Raw genomic sequence first — 21,441 nt, forward strand, 5'->3', positions numbered from 1 at the left:
CCTTGATGTGTACTATAAGGTTTTAATGAATTTGTCTTCATTTAGAAATCAACTGCTAGCATGCACGTACAATCATATTATTCGGCAGAGACCTGATTGCCACTGAGGGAAATCATGTTTGAGTATCAATATGCGCAAGATATCAGCAAGAAACCAAAGGACTGTATGAGTAAGGATAACTGGGGATGATAAAAATTAAATAGCAGAGATCCAATAAAATCCACAGGCCAGAGGTTTAGTACATAACAGAAATAGGTGGCGAGTGGATTGTGCCATGTAGGCTGCATTGCAGCCAACATGGAGAAAGGGCAGAGTGCGCATGACTGGTTTGGGGGGTCCCAGAGGGCCGATCAAATATTCAGCGCCCTCAGGAGTGGGCAAGCCCCTCCTCCCCTGCCCTAGAGCTGCCCCGCCCACCCCCAACCAAACCCTTCTGATTTCTCACAGTGTGAGAAGCAGAAACATACAATGGAAGTTATTACCATTTTATGTTTCTGCTTCTCTCAGTGCGAGAAAGCAGTGGGGCGATGCTCCTCCGCCCTTGTGGAGGAGCCTCCCCTGTAAAGAACAGTACACAATAAGGAGAGGTGATTACTGGGGGAGAATGTTGCAGAAAGGAAAGTGTATTGATTGAAAGGGTAGACTGAAGCACATGGGAAAGTGGGGATTACAAAAGGAAGAAGGGAAAAGACAGGAGTGCAGATCTTACATGAGAATGAGGCACAGGAAAGTGATGCAGATGGGTTAGAATAGATCACACATGTGGCTTCACATATTTATGGAACCTGAGCCACAAATACTATCTTCTGCCACTTTTCAAAGTATTCTTGGGGAGGGTTAATACCCAAATCCACGGGGAAATGGGAAGGTTGCCTGGCACACCACAAATTATTGTATGTTTTATAGTTTCAAAGTTCACCAGCCTCTTACCTTTTTTGTGTGGATTCTGTTCCTCTTATATCGTTGTCTTTTACATGCAATGCCCTTCACCTCATCTCTCTACCACCTTGTTTGCATTGATTCTGCACATTACATCTCTCCTCTTACCCTGTTTCCCTTTCCACAAGCCCAGGGTGTTAAGTGGGCTGAAAAAAATGGGTGGGTCTCTAAAAGAGGTGTGGACTAAGTAATTAAGGGCGTAGCTTAAACGCATAAGTTACATTTCTGTGATTCCCATAGTGTTCCATCTGACTGGTACTTTGGTTCCTCTCTGTGCTTTCTGTGAATGAATCCAGAAATATAACACAACAGCTGACATACACCTAAAAACAGCCAGGAGTATTGGTTTTGTCAATTGTTGTTAGCTGTTTAAGCTGAAATAAGTAACAACAATAAATTGTTTTACTTTCACCTTGTCACTGTTTTGAACAATAAGTAGCTCCTTTACACACATTTGCATTGAATCACAACTGAAATGCAGAACCATTGCTCTTTGTATTCTGAAGAGAGGCCATATATTGAATGATCGTGTAATCTGAACACCTCTTTGACCCACAGACAGGCAATGTGTGAGAGCCTCAACTCCAAAGTGCTCAACTGTAGTCTGCTATAAACACCTGGAGGGGACTCATCCAAGGGTGCATCATCCAAGAGTAAAATGCGGTGAAATGAAATACAGGAACACACATGCTGGAAATAGCTAGCCCTCTTGGGGAATGCTAGAACAAGTAAAGCATGGGAAATATAAACTGGAACAAAATCACTGCCATGGATTACCCTAACATCAGGGCCACGGGAATTATGTGGCAGGAGAGGGCTAAATTATGTGGCAAGGCGAGCAAATTATGTGGAAAGAAAAAGGCACATTATGCGGCATATGCCGCACATTTTGATATAGTATTACTTCATTTTCTTGCCATTTTGTGAACTTGGTAACACTCTTTGGGCATTGGCTGCACACCATTAGTACCAATTTAACACCCAAACCCAAATTTAGCAGTGGGAAACAGAAAGTTGACTATTCCAGCTTTGCAAAGGGCCTTCCAACATGCAGGAAGACGTCTCACTGCATTTTTAGTAACATTTTAACTGTTTGAGCTAGAAACAACTTTTTTTGTTAAAATCTGTAGCTTGTGCCGCAGATGATGGATTTTGTGGCAAATGCAGCAAATGTTTAATTATGCAAAAATTGCATAATTCCAGTGGCCCTGCGTAACATGCAGCGTCAGACTGGGACAAAAAAAAAGGCCCACAGTACCAAAATAAAAGGGGCCCCCATTTGCGAGTTAGTTAGCTAGAAATGTGCCTAATGTTTGCAAAATAGGACAGTTTTCAACTTGTAAAGACATGCTATATAAGTTTTTTGTAAGGTAAGATGTTTGCTTTAATATAATGAAAATCGACAGTAAAAACCGGCTCACCTAACCATAAAGCAGGTCAACACATACCCAAAAAAACGACCTACATACTGACTTGACAGCAGTGCTTTAAGTGGGATGAAAAAACTGGGGGGTCTTTCAAAAGGGCATGGCATGGTTGATGTAATTAAGGGCGTAGCTTAAAAACATGTAAGCTATAAATCTGTGCATAGCATAGCGTGCTGCACGACTGGTATTTTGCTGCTTCTGTCATTGCCTCCAGATAAATAATACAACAAGTAAAATTACACCTGGGAATGTTGGCTTTGCCAGTGGTTCTTAGTTGCATAAGATGAATAAGTAACATCTACGGCTTAGTTGTAAATAATATTGAAAATGCTTCCATTCTGACATGATAAGACTGTGAAAGAACTATAACAAGTCTTAAAGTTACATTAAAGGCGGAGAAGGGGGGCCCTGCTGCATAGTTAAGATTTCTTTTTTCACTCAGAGGGTTAGGGCAAAAATGGAGAGCGGGCTCGTCTCAGCACCAGATCTAGAACTGCCGGTGCTGTGCACTAGCAGGACCTGGCCCACTTAAAGCCCTGCCTGACAGATTAGACCGTGGGGCACAGCCTGACTGCCCTATAGACCAGTCTGACCCTGCTGACATGTTATACATTCATAGTGCAGACACTGGATCAATGTTTTCGCAGGCAAAGTTAAGGACATGAATATAGGGCCAGATAAGGGCCCTTTTCCATGTCCATTTTAATTTACTACCGGGTCTGAGACTTGAGTGACCCAGCACACTTTAAACCCTGGTCCATCCTCGTTTACATGCTGATTCTGCTCCTCTGCGTGCACCTCATCTCACTGCCACACTCACACCTATCTGCTCCCCCTCACTTTATTTCGTTCCTCTTACCCCTTTAATTCACCCCTCTGCTGCCTTTCCCCCTCCTCCTAGGTGAGCAGTTTCCATTGTGAATCGCTGCCGTTTGTTGTGCGCCCTGCAGGATATCCCACTTTTCATTCATACAGGGGCAGGGCGCACTTCACGCGTAAGGGCACTTACAGTACCTGTCTAATGTACTGTCATCGACATGCAGATTCAGCCATTAGGCCCACAGAGACCGGCCTGCAGGGGAGATTGATTAAATAGAGAAAACATATAAACTCTCAGGGGCCCCCCTGGGCCTCGCACCTCTGAAGTCTTTAGAGGTGCGAGGCCCCACAGCTGCGAGCAGGCTCAGGGCCCTGGGCAGCTGCCCACGCTGCCCATGCCTGGCGCCGGCCCTGGTTGCAGATCCCGGGCATAGGCGAACTATGGAACGACTCCCATACAATAATTACTTGCAGTTTAAAGTGAGTTGTTAAAGCCGCATTTTGGGAATATGTCCAACTAATCCCGCACACATATACTTTCCAGAGCAATTTTGCAAATAGTTTGATTCTTCCAAAGTCTTTCCCCATGTACAAAGCATATGTAGACTCTGGCTAGGTCTTTGTTCATGAACAGGGCCACTGGAATTATGTGGCAGGGGAAGCTCAAATTTTGAGGCAGAGCTGAGAAAATTATGTGGCAAGAAAAGGCAAATTATGCAGCATTATGCAACACATTTTGTGATAGTATTACTTCATTATTTTGTCATTTTCAAACTTGTTAGCACTATCTTGGCATTGCTTGCACCTCATTAGTACCAATTTAGCACCCACATATAGCAATATGCTACAGAGAGGTGACTAACCAACTATTTCAAAGTGCCTTTTTACTGCGCTGCAAAATGTATTGTATTGTATTGTGTTTGCATTTATATAGCTCTTACTAGCCCTTATGAGGCATCAAAGCGCTTTTTCGGCGAGTAGCACGATACTCCAGAACCCATAATTAATTAGTGGTGAATTAATATAGTGAAAATATGAAAGTAATTTGAGTGGTGGATATGTTAGTCAGTTATTTTGATTGAGAATGATAGTGGAGGAATAGACAAAGTGAAAAAGTTTTGAATTTATATAGCGCTTGCTACCCCTGATAGGCATTGAAGCGCTTTTTTCGGTGAGTAGCACGCTACTTCGTTACCCAGAAATAATAAGTGGTGAACTAGTATAGTGAAAATATGAAAGTAATTAGATTGAGAAGGATAGTGGAAAGATAAAGAAGGGAAAAAGGTTTTCATTTATATAACGCTTGCTACCCCTGATTGGCGGTGGGGGGTTGAAGCGCTTTTTTCGGTGAGTAGCATGCCACTCTACTACTCATACAGTGTTAGTGGTGAATTAGTATAGTGAAATTTGAAAGTAATTTGAGTAGGGGTTATATTAGTCAGGCATTTAGATTGAGAAAGTGGAGGGATAGAGAAGGGAAAAAGGTGCGTATTAATATAGCTCTTGCTACCCCTGATGGTGGGAGACGGGGGTTTAAGTGTGTTGCTGCGTTTTTACTAACTTTTAAACTGCTTGAGTTAGAAATAATTTTTGGGGGGTAGAATCTGCAGAATATGCGGCACATGATGGATTATGTGGCAAATCTTTAATTATGCGAAAATCCGCACAGCAACACAATCACAGAGTTCCAGTGTCCCTGTTCATGAGGCTGTGATTTGGAGTACTTAAAATCATTACACGTACGGTTGAGTGAAAACCGGTCTCTGATAATGGGGTCTTCTGTGATCTGTGCACAAATTGTGCAACAGAGAGTTTGATTTTTCTGCCAGTGTATGCAAAGCATAGACATGACTGGATTAGACCACTGTACCCTAACCTCTCCCCTTCTAGTCTTTGGCCTGAGTAGATTCTTGAAACAGTGTGGCTAATCAGAAAGAAGACAGGCAAAGACTTTTAATATTTTATAGCAGACGTTTGGGTCAATGAAGTGATGTTTTCATCTAATGTATTTATTTATGCTAGGAATGTATTTTTTTTATGTTGTGAATGTATTCTTCTGATGCTAATCATTTTATGTTCAAATGTGGCTTTTAAACCCTGACATAGTTAACCCTGATTGGTTAGAACATATATATGATAGGGCACGAGGATGGTACACTTCAGGACAGTATATCTATAGGTCCTACATGACGTTTTCAAGCCCTTATGGTAGTCATAGCTGACCGATGCTAAGGTTTTTAGGTCGAGCATTCAAGACCTCTTGTATATACTTTAGCATATACTTGTATGTGTATGTTCTTTGTGGGCTCTGTGGACCAGCCCTAGGTCGTGTCTGCTTCCGCTTAGAGACTTTTTGTTCTGTTCAACTGCTTCTATTTTATCGGTCTTGATAAAATACGACCAGTACCAGATTCGCTTTCTGCTTTGGGACTTTTTATTTTTCTGGCAACTGCCTCTATTTAACTTTCTTGATAGAAAACGACCAGCAGAGTTCAGTAAAATACCAGAATTACTTTAGCATTCTCTAGATACCAGTTCAGAGAAATTGTCTAATACGAGCACCCGTTGACAATATTATTTTTTTCAAATCTTGTATTTTCATTCATATGACCACTGAAGGCCATGATTTGATAATAAAAACAGAGGTTTGACCTATACCATTTCCAGCTGAAAGTCAATATTTCTCTCCATGTGTTCCATACCTGGCATGTCAGGCAGTTTGGTACTTACTTTCCCTCCATGTTAAAGAACAGTAGATGTTTCAGCACCCAGGCCAATGTGCTGCATAGCTAAATACATATAAGGTCCCAAAGGCAGGACTGATTGCATTGCAAATGCTTGTCGTCATTGGACTGTGTTTTTATTACAAACTACCTGACAAGTTTGTTTTTCCTTGGTTGACCCCTTTGTGTTATGATGTCAAATGCCCTTGTTCTTGTTAAGCACACACATCACCAGGGAGGTCTCATGGCTCTGGTCCATGGCAACAATATGGCCCTCAATCACACTCCAGACCATACATTTTGGCCCCTGAGAAAATGTTCCAGAGTGCCATTGCTTTAGACAGAGCCATCATGTACGTGTGGTGCACTACATATACATGTATTAAGTTTCCTCTTTGGCACAGATATGCATCGAACAGTCTGATGTGTCTCGTTGATACCAGGAAACATGAACTTGTGTGACTTCAGATGTTTTACATTTTTGTACAGCTGTTAAGGTTTTTACCTGAAATAAATAATTTTTGATGATGGTGACCAAATACAAATACAGACAATTTAAATCTTGTTGTTTCCTTTGCTGTCTTTGCTGGTTTAACCCGTTGCATGCTTGTGACGGAACCGCTTCGTCACAAGCCACGGGTGAGCTGTGCTGTGACGGAACGGTTCCGTCACGGCCCGCTCGCCGCGCCTGCGCGTCACGAATTCCGCGCCTGCGCTGACGTTTTAATGGGCGGGCGGGTTCGTGACGGAACCGTTCCGTCACAAGCACAGCTCGCCCGCGAGCCGTGACGGAGCGGTACTGTCAGAAGCATGGGACCGCCGCGCGACACCCCCCCCTTAGCGCTGCGGCAGAATAGCCGCCGCAGCGAAGGGGTTAAGGTACTGGTATTCTTTGAAGGGTAGGACCTACTTTCTCTGGTGGTCATCCAGCTATCGGCTTTGTAGATGCATTGAGTCGACAGCAATGATTGTCATCAGCAAGGTCCAGTGGGATGGACACGCCTGACCCCTTGGCTAGTTGGCTATCACCGACAAGTGCATCTGTGCCGTGTGGTTATAGCGCCTGCTCACCCCCCTTTCTTTTCCTGCAGGAGTTCTGAAGTTAATGGAGCACGGGGAGGATTACGTCTTCACGCTTCCCAGCGCCTACGCACGCTCCATCCTCACCATACCTTGGGTCGAACTCGGAGGCAAAGTGAACATTGTCTGTGCCAAGAGCGGCTACTCGGCCGCCGTCACCTTCCACACCAAGCCTTTCTATGGAGGGAAGATCCACAGGTACAGACTGCTCCCGGCTCCACCGCACACTGCATGTGTTCTCTGCGGCAACTGGCTTCAGTGCCCCGCAGCCTCTTACAAGCATCAGACTGAATTTGAACTGAAATAGGATGTAAGAATTTACGTTTGTAAAGTCCTCTTTTGTGCAGTTAAGCAACACTAGGCGGTCCAAAACCCTTTGTGAATCAAGCTCAATGTGTGTTGTGTGTTCCTAAGCCACTTTCATTAGGAGGATTCAAAGGGGACGAATCACCCAATGGCCCCTCCCCTATGACACTGACTTTAGAAGGTTGCAGAGGAGAGAGGTCACTTAGTGGCCTGTTTTCTCTGTTACTGGCCTAAAGATGGTGCAAAGGGGGCAGGTCACATGATGACCCCTTATTTCTGACACTTGCCTTAGAAAGTGACCTAATGACATAGCCCAGAAAGTCTTTAACCGATCTTCCCCTTTTTGGTTTAGCTGTTGTGTTGAAAGTTTTGGGGTGATCCGTCAAGCAGGGTCCGGGAAAGAAGAGTCGCCCCAAAACATATTCGTCCCATGTTATGTCTATAGGGATTTTTCATTTTTTAAACAAGACTACATCCCGAACCGCTGAACAAAATGACACCAAATTTAGCAGGAAGCTAAGTGTTGGCCCAGAAAGCGAGCTATTTGTGATTTGGTGTATTTTCGTTCAGTAGTTTCAGAGATTTTACAGTTTAAAAAGTACAGATATCTAGGGACGTGAGTCCTTGCAGTGTACTTGCTTATCCTACTAAAATTGTATTGCCTTCCAACACTTCAACTAGGAAGTGTTGGCAGCCATCTTGGGACTCGGCTTGAAGCTGAGTCATACAAAAAAACGTTAAAACGAATGAAAAGGGGGAAGGGTAGGAATACCCGGACCCCTCTCCCCTTCCCCCCAGATATGGAGGGGCGGCCACAAGGACTCGCTGGGGGGGGGGGTAAAGGTGTTTAAAAATGTTTTTATTTACTGTGGATCCACCTTAAAATAAAGAGAGATGCACGGGCTCCCGCTTGTCTTTTTTATGAAGCCGGCCAGTGGGCCAAATCCTGGCAGCATGCAGCACCCCTGTGCTCGGGGACTGACATCTCCCCAGGACTAGGTGAAAAATTAGCATGGTGGGGGCAGCCCTGGGGACTGCCTCCTCCCTGTGGCTTTAAGAAGTATTGAAATGGGGGAGACATGCAGACCCCCTCCATCTAACCCTCCCCCACCCCCCCCCCCCACCCGCAGCCCCGGGGACTACCACCTCCCAGCATATGTAAACAATTAAAGCCGGGGAGTCACGCATCATCAGTGATGTCATTTGAGATGTCATCTGTGATGTCATCATAGATGTTACTGACCATGTCATGAGTAAACCTCAACTACCTATAACTGCTGAATTTCACTGGCTTTGTACGAGTGAAACCTCAGTCTAACTACAACATCCATGTAACCAATTTCTACGGTTTATTTTTTAAATTCCATTTCCGAACTGTAAAGTTCCTGTAACTTTGTTTTTATTCGCAGTTAATTTCAAAGGTTTTTTAAATGCTAATTCCTAATTATAACACCTGTGCAGCCTTTGGTTTTTCAATGAAGATATATATGTATCCAGCCCTAAGTTGTATATTATTTTTGTGTGAGGGAGAATGGTGCATTAACTCCATTCCTAATTTTTTTCTTCTATTTAGAGTTACTGCAGAGGTGAAGCACAATCCCACCAGCACCATCGTGTGCAAGGCACAAGGGGAGTGGAACGGAACACTGGAGTTCACCTACAGCAATGGAGAAACCAAAGTGATCGATACCACCAAGCTTCCGGGAATCAGGAAGAAGATACGGCCGCTTGAGAAACAAGGACCGTTCGAATCCAGGTGAGAGCGCGCATGAAACAGTAGACTGCTGGCGAATGAAGGGGGCTCCATGCTTTTAAAGTGCTTCTGGTCCTGGGCATCAACTATGGATATTCAGCAGTAGCATCTGCCTTCCTACCCTTGCTTACCCTTTGGCAACCCTGACACTAGTTCTGCTACCACTGGTTTCAGTAACCAAGCACAGGCAGCAACAGGGAGTACAAAGAGCTAAACGAGCCCTTTTCAGGGCTAGTTACCGACAGCTTGCAGGTTTTTAAAATATAAATAAAAGGTACTGTCATTTACAATGCCAATAGCTCAAACTTTCGCAAATGAGAGACGTATCGAACACCGAGGGATCAGTAAGCATGGAAGTCTTTTTAATAACTTAAAGCTGCAGTCCATGCTGAGGCGTATGGTGAACGCTGTAGGTGTGGTGTAGTAACACTTGCAGGCTTGTGTTCTGGTAATGTGATTTAAATAGCAAGCACAGGGGAAAGAGGAAAGGGTGGTAGTGGGGACAGGGAGCTCACAACATGTAAAAGAGTATTGGGGTATTGGGAATCAATCTTGGGACCGGGTTAAGACCTGGGGTTTAGTACTTCATTTTAAACAAAGAAGGGAGGTAGAGTACAAAGTAGGATTCCTACTCCACGGGCACTGATACATAAACAACAAGAATCCTACCACTAGTGTGAGGAAAAAAGGAGGGGAAGCACTCAGTGTTGTGTAAAATACCCCTCACACACCAACAGGCCCCTTGGTGTCATGCTTCATCATCGGGGTCTTCGCACCCCGCTAGAGGGATGCGGCACGCTGCGACCTACGACTACGTGGGAGCGTTGACAGGTGTTAACTATGTGTGGTGTGTGTTGATTGTGAGTGATAAGAGGATTAAATGTGAGTGGGAAACGTGGTGAGGAAATTAAAAAGTACCTGGCTAGTGGGAAAAATGAAAAAAACTTTATTTCGTACCCCTAGCTGGTGCTATTAAAAGGTGTGCAGAAAAAGACGAGGTTGGTTTGTCTTAATTACGGACAAAACCTCTGGTGTGCGTCGACATGTTTCGGTACGTGTGTACCTTCTTCAGGACGGGGCACAACTCCCAACCCTACTCACGTATTTCTAAAAAAAGGGGGTAATTATATTTAATAAAAAGTGAAATCACTCATTTCAAGTTGGTAGATCCACAATGAAATCCGCCTGTATTGGCCTCCTTCTACCACCACGGCGGAGCAGCACGGGGTGGTAGAAGGAGGCCAATACAGGCGGATTTCATTGTGGATCTACCTACCCACCTTGATGCTCAGGACTTGCTCATGATGCAGTAGACATCAAAGACTACGAGACATGTAAATACATGATCCCAAGAACCGCTGTAGGCACATTGTAGCCAACTTGAAATGAGTGATTTCACTTTTTATTAAATATAATTACCCCCCTTTTTTTAGAAATACGTGAGTAGGGTTGGGAGTTGTGCCCCGTCCTGAAGAAGGTACACACGTACCGAAACATGTCGACGCACACCAGAGGTTTTGTCCGTAATTAAGACAAACCAACCTCGTCTTTTTCTGCACACCTTTTAATAGCACCAGCTAGGGGTACGAAATAAAGTTTTTTTCATTTTTCCCACTAGCCAGGTACTTTTTAATTTCCTCACCACGTTTCCCACTCACATTTAATCCTCTTATCACTCACAATCAACACACACCACACATAGTTAACACCTGTCAACGCTCCCACGTAGTCGTAGGTCGCAGCGTGCCGCATCCCTCTAGCGGGGTGCGAAGACCCCGATGATGAAGCATGACACCAAGGGGCCTGTTGGTGTGTGAGGGGTATTTTACACAACACTGAGTGCTTCCCCTCCCTTTTTTCCTCACACTAGTGGTAGGATTCTTGTTGTTTATGTTTAGTACTTCAGACACGGATCCTGTAATTCTGATCCAATCACTACAACTCCCTAACTTTCAATGCTGTAGAGCAGTAGCTCTGTCACTTTAAGAGGGTAGGTAGAAGCCAGCAGACTACTTTCGGCCAAACACACACAAAACCACTTGGCAACAAAAAAAAACACTACGCTTGTTATTAAGACACAGCCATCGCTTTTCGTTGCTTTCTTTGCTCTGGCACAAGCCTCCGCGCTATTTGTTACATGTTACTCCTAATACATAAAATAAAATAAACAAGGTATCAGAGCGCTTTACATGAACAGCAGTTGCGTTACATGGGCACATTCACCTTTTTCAGGCACGGGGAGATTAAGTGAGTTGCCCAGAATCACAGGATGTTTGCGCGTCCTGCCAGACTCAAACCTGGCTCCACAGCTTCCCCCAGGTTCTAATCCTAAGGCTCAGTAGAAGGCGGAGCTGTTGAGCAACGCACAGACAGCTCATAAGGCGAGCCAACACAGCACGCTTCCACACTGGAAAACACCTGAGCGTGTTTAAAAGTATTGATCAAAGAAGATGGAAAAGGCTGTTCCTGGAAAGAGGTAGTGTGCTGGTCACAAGAAAAGGATGCGTGGTGGTTAGCGTGTGTGCGCCTACCACTGGATATCCATTATATTGGATATGGTTGCCTCACACACCCTTGCAGGTGTCTTGCTTCATCATAGGCAGTGCTCCTCGTTGGGTAGGCGGTGCAATACCCAACAGGCACACCTCAAAGAGGGGCTCTTTACCGGAGATCTTTTATCCAACTGCCTATGGGTGAAGTGAGGGTGTGGGGCCAGATAGTTGTAGACAGAACTGCGGATTAAAATGGAGCAAAGGGTACCTGAGACTACTTTATTCTGGTGGTCCCTTGCTTCAATTAAAAAGCCTGGGCTTACTGGAAATTAATGTTTCCTTGCTCTAGACTAGTTAGGAGGAGTTTAAAAATCGGTCAACATGTTTCTCGCGTTAGTACATTGACTAGCGATTCATCAGGACCTCTGTGGTAAAGTCTACAAACAAAAAACAATAAAGCTATGTCAGGATTGTATGCTCATTACCAATTGTGGGAATGTTGTACCTCTGTTGCACTGTTCCTTGCCTAGTGGTCAAGAACTATATACAACATCAATCCCGGCGGGTCTTACATCAAGGATGAGGCCTCTATATATAAGGCTCGAAACTCCGGTGTAGCGGACCCACGTCCTACCCTTCTCCGCCGGGATCGGGAAGAACCCATGAATCGTTCATTCACGGACTCAACCGCTACTTTCTAGAAACCAAACTGGTTTATATAGATCTTCAAATAGTGGAGCTACTCACCCCCGGGAATGAGTTCTGACCCTCGTGCGAAGCTGCCAACTACTGCAAGTTACGTCTCTGAGAAAAACAAGCCCGGCCTTACTCCGAAAACTGATGCGAAAATCTGCAGCTGGACATAAGTTCTTAAAAATACAGTGTGCAACCGATAATCATTTCCAAAGTGTGGTCTCCCAGGGTACTCCCGCCTTTGTGCAACAAAAAGCTACACTTTTTGATGCGCCATCATCAACACAACAGATTTCAACCACATTAAGTTTCACATTAATGTCCAAAACGTAAGCTAAGATAGCAATGACCGGCAATCAATATTTGGAGGTTCCGTACTACAGGGTAGCTAAGGGCATACAAGACTGTCCCCATAACACATTATGAGAAAGTCTGGGTGTGCCAACATAAAATGTGTATCGTAATTTCAGATATTTACTACTAGGAATTCAGATATTTACCAATACGACAGTGCCAAGCTCTCACTGAGTCCTGTAACCAGCAGAGACCAATTTGACGGCCAGAACCCGAGAAACTCACCACTTGTTCTGGAAAGGCCTGAGAACAATCTCCGGTGTCCATGCTTTTATCTTTGTGTGTTGGGAAAATAGGATGGATAGGGGAAGGGGGTGCAAGAGAAAAGAGAAAAACAGACTTCAAAACAGTGTTTACTACAATTTTCTTTAGGGCCAGGTTGAAGGGAGACTGCTGCAGGTTGCTCTTGCGCCCTGGGCGTGAGCACTGTTTACTCATGCTAAAGACTGGCCCTGACTACAAGTTCCAGAATGCAGAGGGGAAAAAAAGATGAACGAGACAGGGTACTAACTCATGGACCAAGGAAGCTTGAGCACTTTTAACTTCTGTTTAAATATGTGCACATACACAACACTTCTGCAGAGATTTGGGATACAATCAATCAATCAATCAATGCATTTATATAGCGCACTACTCACCCGGAGGGTCTCAAGGCGCTGGGGGAGGGGGGTCCGCTACTGCTCGAACAGCCAGGTCTTGAGCTGTTTCCTGAAGGCGAGGTGGTCCTGGGTCAGGCGGAGGTGGGTCGGGAGGGAGTTCCAAGTCTTGGCAGCCAGGTAGGAGAAGGACCTTCCTCCAGTGGTGGCTCTTCGGATCCGGGGGACGGCGGCAAGGGCGTGGCTGGACGATCGAAGCTGGCGTGTGGGAGCGTAGAAGTTGAGGCGGCTGTTGAGGTATGCTGGTCCTTGGTTGTGCAGGGCTTTGTGTGCGTGGGTGAGGAGACTGAAGGTGATTCTCTTGTTGACCGGGAGCCAGTGCAGATCTCTCAGGTGTCCGGAGATGTGGCTGCGAGGGGGGATGTCCAGGATGAGTCGTGCTGAGGCGTTCTGGATCCGCTGGAGTCTCTTCTGGAGTTTGGTGGTGGATCTGGCGTAGAGGGAGTTGCCGTAGTCTAGATGGCTGGTGACGAGGGCCTGGGTGACCGTCTTCCTGGTCTCGGTGGGGATCCACCGGAAGATCTCACGTAGCATGCGCAGGATGTTGAAGCACGATGAGGAGACGCCGTTGACTTGTCTGGACATGGAGAGGGAGGAGTCCAGGATGAAGCCCAGGTTGCGTGCGTGGTCTGTTAGTTTGGGTGCGCTGCCCAGGGCGGGGGGCCACCAGGAGTCGTCCCAGGCGGAGGGTGAGGATCCCAGGATGAGGACTTCTGTATTGTCCGAGTTCCGTTTCAGGCGGCTGTTTATCATCCACTTGGCTACTTCTGTCATCCCTTCGTGCAGGTTGGCTCTGGCGGTTGCGGGGTCGTTGGTGAGGGAGAGGATCAGCTGGGTGTAGTCGGCGTAGGAGATGATGTTGAGGTTGTGTTGGCGTGCGATGGCCGCAAGGGGGCTCATGTAGACGTTGAAGAGGGTGGGCTGAGCGAGGAGCCTTGAGGAACGCCGCAGATGACTTCGGTGGCTTCTGATCTGAACGGGGGAGCCGGACTCTCTGTGTCCTTCCGGCGAGGAACGAGATGATCCATTCCAGTGCCTTCTTCTGGATTCCGACGTTGCTGACGCGCTGCACTAGGGTGCGGTGGCAGACAGTGTCGAAGGCCGCGGAAAGGTCTAGGAGGATGAGGGCCGCTGTTTCTCCGTTGTCGAGCAAGGCTCGGATGTCATCGGTGGCTGCGATCAGGGCGGTCTCTGTGCTGTGGTTGGCCCCCAAATAAGTGCTACTAATGAATGAAGAGGGTTGAGGTGGGCGTTTCTTTTCCACTGCTCTCACACTAACATTTATTTTTTTATTTTATTTTTATTTATTAATTATATTTGTAGAGCGCACATCTACTCAGAAGAGTGTCCCGGCGCTAGCGGAAACAGAGCGATAAAATGAGGGAGGCAACATGTACAGGGAGGGCCAGACTTACTGCTGAAACAGCCATGTCTTCAATAATTTCCTAAAGTGCAGAATGTCTGGTGCTTGTCTGATTGCTATCGGGAGTTCATTCCAAAGGTGAGTAACCCGAACTTGAAAGGAACGCCCTCCAAAGCGGGCGAGATTGAATTTAGGCACGCTCATCCGATGTTGATGAGATGATCTGAGGGCTCTCCCGGGTATGTAGTAGCTCACTCTCCTCCTGATATAGGTAGCCCCAATACCATGTAATGCCTTAAAGGTGATGGACAGGGCCTTAAACTGGATTCTGCGGTGAATGGGGAGCCAGTGTAGTTTCTTGAGGTGGAGCGAGATGTGGGCTCTCGGCTTCAACATCAGGATGGCTCTGGCGGACGAGTTCCTGACGACCTGTAGTTTACTGAGGAGGCAGTCTGGAAGACCTAGATAAAGGACATTAACATAGTCCAGTCTGGAGGTGATAAGGGCCTGGACCACCGTCCTTCTGTGGGGGAGGGACAGGAGGGGGAGAAATTTCCGGAGCATTTTCAGGGTTCCGTAGCAAGTACCGACCACTGATCGAACTTGGTTCTTCATGTTCAGTGAGTTATCCAATTTAACCCCAAGGTTTTTGGCTACTCCCACAGAGGTCTGAGGGGGAGGGGGGGACATATCAGGTGGCCACCACTCTCTCCAGACTTCCTGGTCCGAAACACCGAACAGAATTACTTCTGATTTAGCGGAGTTACACTGAAGCTGATTGTGGCCAAACCAGGAGAAGACCTGTCTTAAGCAGTTCCTGATTATGTCACCATCCAGAGCCTCACCCTTTTTACAGGTGAACAGTAGCTGAGTGTCATCCGCGTAAGAGATGATCATGGCACCAGCTGTTTCTGCCAAAGAGGCGAGGGGAGCCATGTATAAGTTAAACAATAAGGGGTTCAAGATAGAGTCCGTAGGAGGCATAAGGGAGGAGAAAGGTGGGATCCAGACTTCCTGCCTTCGGTCTTCTAGGAACGACGAGAACCACATCAACACTGTGCCCCCTACCCCACAATCTCTGTCTCCGTAGGAGTTTCTCATGGGCTACGGTGTCGAACGCAGCAGATAGATCTAACAATATTAGAGCCGCTCTCCCGCCCGAGTCAAGTGTCATTTTAATAGATTCTAATATTTCGAGGCGAGCTGATTCGGTGTTAAAATTTGCACGGAATCCTGACTGACTCGGGTGGAAGCATATGTTTGACTCCATAAATTCGGTGGTGACAGAGTTCACGTAATTTTCAATGACCTTAGCTATGGAAGGCAGGAGCGAAATTGGTCTATAATTAGACACTATCAAAGGATCTGCTGTAGACTTCTTCAACAGTGGCAACATTTTGGCTTGTTTCCAAATGGCTGGAACCTAGCTGCTACTCTGGGATAGATTCAGCACCGAGTTGACCTCGGCGTTAATTACCTCGGCCACTGATGCCAATATTTTCGCCGGACAAGGATCAGAGGGTGAACCAGATTTTAAATTCTTCAGGATTTTAAGCGATTGTATTAGCGTAATCGGGGGGAATTTGAGGAAGGTGGCATTAGGTGAAGGATTGACATGTGTTGGTTGTATATTGATCTGAGTCGGGCCAGAAGAGTTGAAGGACGACTTGATATCAACTATTTTCTTGTGAAAGAAATCAGCTATTTTGTGTGTCCAGGCTTCAGAGGGTTCGCATTCGGAGGCTACTGCTGGAGGTGAGGTAAAGTTTTTTACAATTTTAAATATTTCCTTACTTTTGTTGGCTGATATCTCAATCTTTGCTTCAAAGAACCGTTTCTGCTCCTCCAAAATTTTCAGATGGTAAATTTTTAGTTCTTTTTTGTAAAGAGATTTACTATCAGTACTATAGTTTTTCCTCCATAACCTTTCCAACTGTTTACAGGCACTTTTGTGCTTGCGCAGGGCTTCATTAAACCATGGGGCAGAGCGTTGTATGGTTCGTTGGGACCGTAGAATCTCAGGAGCAACGGTCTCCACTCCTTGTTTTATCCATTTTTCCAGGTTGGGGGCATCCAGTTCTAGATTCTTACTGCTAACAACGGGATATGCCTGCAGTATCGAGCTGAGGGCATCCGGGGTCAGCTTGTGGAGAGCTCTAAATTTGAGGAGGGGAGGTTTGGAGACGATGTGGGATGGTTTCTTAATTTTAACCATCGAGATTTTTAACAAGAAATGGTCAGTCCGCACAAGGGGGATGGGCTCCTCAATTTTACACGGGGAGTTTGAGAAGATGTTGTCTAATATATGTCCCTTCTCATGTTTGGGTCTATTTATGAGAGGAAGCAAATTCAGAGAGTTAAAAGTCTCGCTCAGTGTCATGCTCTCCGCGCATTCTAGCTTGTCCATATGGACGTTGAAGTCTCCAAGGACCAAAAATTGGTTATATCTAAGGGCAAGTGGTGCTATGATATTAATGATACCTTTTAAGAAAGGTCCTGGGTGACCTGGGGGACTGTATGAGAGAACACACGCCAGAGATTGGTGGGCGGATAATGTACAGTGGAAGCAAAGGCTCTCAGCACCCTCAATTTCATAATGGAGATAGTTTTGGTCAGGATGTCCTTTTTAAAGATTATGGCAACGCCCCCACCCCTCCCGCTAGTGCGGTCCTTCCTAAGAATGGAATAGCCCGTGGGTTCTGCTATTGCCAGGGTAGGATTGGAGGTGTCTGAGAGCCAGGTTTCTGTTAGAAATAGTATAACTGGCCTTGACTCTAAAACCATGTCGGAGATGTGCTGGGCGTTTTTGTTTAAAGATCTCACATTGAGCAGGTAGATATTAAGGTTTCCATGGCTCATCCCATTACTTTCTAATGCGATAGGCGAGGGCCCGGAAGCATTCGCTGGGTAACGAGAGGTCGTCCAATTACACATGTTACAGTTCAAGGGTCTATTATAACTCCTAGCTCAGCAAGCTTGTAGCATTTATAAGGGGTGATAAACTTTTTAAGTGTGGCGCTATCATTCCTTATCGGATTGTCATGGCAAGGAATGAGACCGGTAACGTATCCTGTCCAGTCCGCCTCCGGTACGCTGATGGGCGCAGACGGGCTTGCCTCTGTCGCGCGTCCGCTGCGCGGTCTAGGACACATCCGGTTTTATGGGGGTCAGGCCGCTCGAGCGCTAACCTCCGAAACTGGATGTGGGCGTATTCTCCCTCCACACAAACGGCGCTGTCACGGTGGACCGGGGAGAATAGGCAGCAGGTATGCAATATTTAAAGTGCAGATGGTTTAAAAACAACTCCTTGTTAAAAACATTTCAGTGCAGTCTATTCACAATAAGTGTGGCAAAGATTAAAATTGCGCCATCCGGTAGCAGAATGTGCTCTCTTTCTGAGTATCAGAATGTAGTCTCAGCCCCCGTTGCGCGTCCGCGACTCACAATATAATTAGCTGTTGTTGGATTTATTGTAAATCGGAATTTTGGCATGTACACAAAACATTACAAAAAGTTATTTTCAAGGCAGGTGTAATAATAGTATTTCTTTTAACCCTTTGCGTGCGTCGGATGGCCCCTTGCCGCCCGACGTCACGGTGGGCGTGTGCGGAGGATGGCCGGGGGCCATCCTAATCCCGCCCAGTCATAAATCACCCGCACCGTGGCGGAATTTCCGCCGCGGTCAACAGGTTAAGTCTGTGCCACTCATAACGTGAAACTACACCAGGATTCCCCTTGAAAGCCTCGTATCCCGACGCGATCAGAGTTCTATTTTAATCTCCTTTAAGAGGAACCTGTGAAGGGCTCAGGTAAATACGGATAATCCTGCCTCAGACAACTCCACTGGCCGACCACCTGGGAATAGCCCCTCCTTAAGAGCTTCACGAGATGGTAGAAGCAGTGTGCACACGCAACAGAAAGAACGCCCTTCACAAATGTACCTGGCTTTAAGAACAATGTGTGGAATGCAGGGAGCTGTGCGGAGGGCGGGACGTACACAGAGCAGGATCGCACAATTGTGGGAGGAAAAACAACAAGCCCAGATAAAAATGTTGGAGAGCTGATTAAGGTCTAAGAAGATATTTTTAAACTTAGATTTCACATGTATTTTTAATAAATGTTCTCCCCACCTATCAAATCAAGCAGCACCAAACGACGTGATGAGCCGTGGAGGACGTCAAAAATCTGACCCCTGGGGTCGGACAGAAGGCCATGGGTGTATTTATACCACGCTTGGAGGATAGCGCCTGACTGAGAAAGAGGGACAAGAGGGCAGCTGGAGCGCTTGTTTACCTTCTTCGTTTCCCCTCCTCTCCTGGAGACTTGGCTCGGCATCTGTGCAATGTTGACACTGCCGGGGGCGGGGCCCGAGGCCCAATCAGGTGCATCGGAGCCTAGTGAAGACACGTCTCGAGGGAAAGGGACTAATTGAAGAAGACAGTATATTGCCGCAAGTAAACAATCCAGTCCTGATGGGCAGTCCCAAAAGGAGACAGGGCGGTTACAAGGAGGGACTTAAAAGCCTCATTATCAATCGGAAGCCAGCATTTACCATAGACGATGACGCCAGCCAAGAAAAAATAGGGGTTAGGCTCCCCACTTCTAAATTATACTCAAATAGAGCATGCCTCACAAAGAGAAGCAGCGCATTGAGCTGCAACGCTACGCATGACCTAAAAAGCCTCAGAGGATTGTTTTGTGCAGGATGATACCCCTTTCTGCACAAAAACAATCCTGTCTGCAACGCAGGTACCTTTGCAACATGGTGCAAGGCTGCCTGCTTTGGTCCAAGGCTGCATATTGTATACCAGTGCAAGGAAAGGACAGGAAATCCACCTCATAATGTTAAATACGGTGCATTCCTGCCCTGTCCTTTTCAACAAGCGCAGCAAGGTTTCTTGCTGTGTTGTCTGAAATTTTGATAAATCTGGCCCCCAGTGTTTACCATGCCCAGACATTGAATCACCTATCCGGATACCTCCATCTGCAGGACATTTTGCAAGCTCATGGCTTATTGGCTGTTTGAGTGTATCCTTTTGCCTTCACTTGAGTACTTGGGGAATGCATGAGGGACTACTTTACAACTATAGTCCCCTTGGTACACTCCTGCTGGTTCCTGCTCCAGTGCCATCTCTAATGAGTGGAAGCAGATTAAACCCAAACCTATTGCGTTTGCAAATGGTTGTCCTCTTTTTTCTAGGAATAAAAACTTGAGGGACACTAAAAGGAACCGGATTTGAAATAGAAAGAGATTCTAGTTTTGATGTAATGGGATCTGTTTGTCACACAAGATCTGAACCGCTCAAGAAAAATGACGGTGTATTTCTTTTATTGGCAGATCTCTCCAAAAGGTTATCGATAAATGCAAGACTTCTGAAAGGTCGGTAATTGTCATGCAGTTTGGGATCCGCGTTGCGCGTCTTAAGAGGAGTTTGGACACCATCCCAGAGAGAACCATGATTGCAGGAGACGTTTCTGATTTCTAGCTTGAAGACCAAACTTGAGAGAGAAGCTTAATTTTGCAGTCTAGATACTGTTCGGGCACCATATGAAGTTCTATTTTTTTGAGTCTCTTGGTTCACAACTAAATTTGAGAGGAAATATGTTGTGGTGTGGCAAAAAACACTGTTCTCTGGTCTGAAGAGCTGGAGTAATTTTTGACAGAAAACTAGACATGAGCAGCCCAAATTCAGAAACAAAAAAACTGTGGGGTTTTATTAGCATTTACAGAGGTAAAGCATATATGAGTATCATATTGAATATTTATGATCGCAAAGTAAATGTTTTTGGTACGTAATTACTGTGCTTTAGTGTTACCCCGCTCAATGGTCTCTGTTTTATATACCACGGGAAGAGAAAAGACCACCATGTGACTTATAGGTTGCTCAGGTCGCCACCACACTCATTGTTATTAGATCACCATATTCCTACTATCACTGGGGGTTGTTGTCAAGGTAGTCTTCCGTTGAACTGACACTCCTAGTAACTTGCTGGGCATTTGTTTTTAATCTGTAGTAAGTGGGCGCAAAATGTTTGGCAATTTCGACCGTTTTCAATGGTTTGCTTTCACGCCTTCTTGTCCCTGATTTAAAAAGATAAGGCAGTGTCCTCACTCCACATAGTAAGGATACATGACACAAACAAGCATTTACAAGGCAATGGTCTCTGCAATATTATAGGTAGAGCTATTAGAATTGCTCATTATTTTTTTATCTTTTTTGTATCCCTAAATAAATGGCATTGTCATTTATATTGGCATTAGCTTTGTTTTTTGCATATGTGATACCTATTGCATTAGCAGAGAGAGAGTGAGGTAGTGAGATAGAGAGAGCGAGTGAGGTATTGAAATAGAGAGAGAGTGAGAGAGAGTGAGGTAGTGAGGTAGTAAAGAGTGAGGTAGTGAGAGGGATGTTGTGAGGTAGAGAGATATAAGCATAGAGTGATGTTGTGCTGTAGTGAAATAGAGAAAGAGGTAGTGAAAGAGAGTGAAAGTGAGTTAGTGAGATAGAAAAAGTGAGGTAGTGAGATAGAGTGATTGAGGTAGTGAGTGACTTTGTGAGGTAGTGAGATAGAGAGAGGTCGTGAAAGAATGAGGTAGTGAGGGTGAGAGTTGTTGTGCTGTATTGAGATAGAAACAGAGCGATGTTGTGAAGTAGTGAGCTGGAGTGAGGTAGTGTATGAGAGAGTAAAAGTGAGTTAGTGTATTTGAGAGAGAGAGAGAGAGTGCGGTAGTGAGATAGAGAGAGTGAAGTTGTGGGGTAGTGAGAGAGTGATGTAGTGAACTTTACAGAGAGTGTGTCGTGATATAGTGAGGGAGAGATAGTGAGGTAGTATAT

General features: G+C 45.7%; 1 protein-coding gene across 2 annotated transcripts in view; it reads left to right on the plus strand.

Annotated features, from left to right (window-relative positions):
- The window catches only part of OSBPL10 (oxysterol binding protein like 10), a 789,797-nt gene that overhangs the window by 753,250 nt on the left and 15,106 nt on the right, over positions 1-21,441 (plus strand). For both annotated transcript variants that reach the window (XM_086942107.1, XM_086942108.1), the window contains 2 exons: positions 7,000-7,186; positions 8,868-9,050. In XM_086942107.1, coding sequence (XP_086798233.1) covers positions 7,000-7,186; positions 8,868-9,050 — 370 coding nt within the window. The remainder of the gene's footprint in view (positions 1-6,999; positions 7,187-8,867; positions 9,051-21,441) is intronic.

Source organism: Lissotriton vulgaris, chromosome 10 (assembly GCF_964263255.1).
Source record: "Lissotriton vulgaris chromosome 10, aLisVul1.2, whole genome shotgun sequence".
NCBI classification, from domain to species: domain Eukaryota; kingdom Metazoa; phylum Chordata; class Amphibia; order Caudata; family Salamandridae; genus Lissotriton; species Lissotriton vulgaris.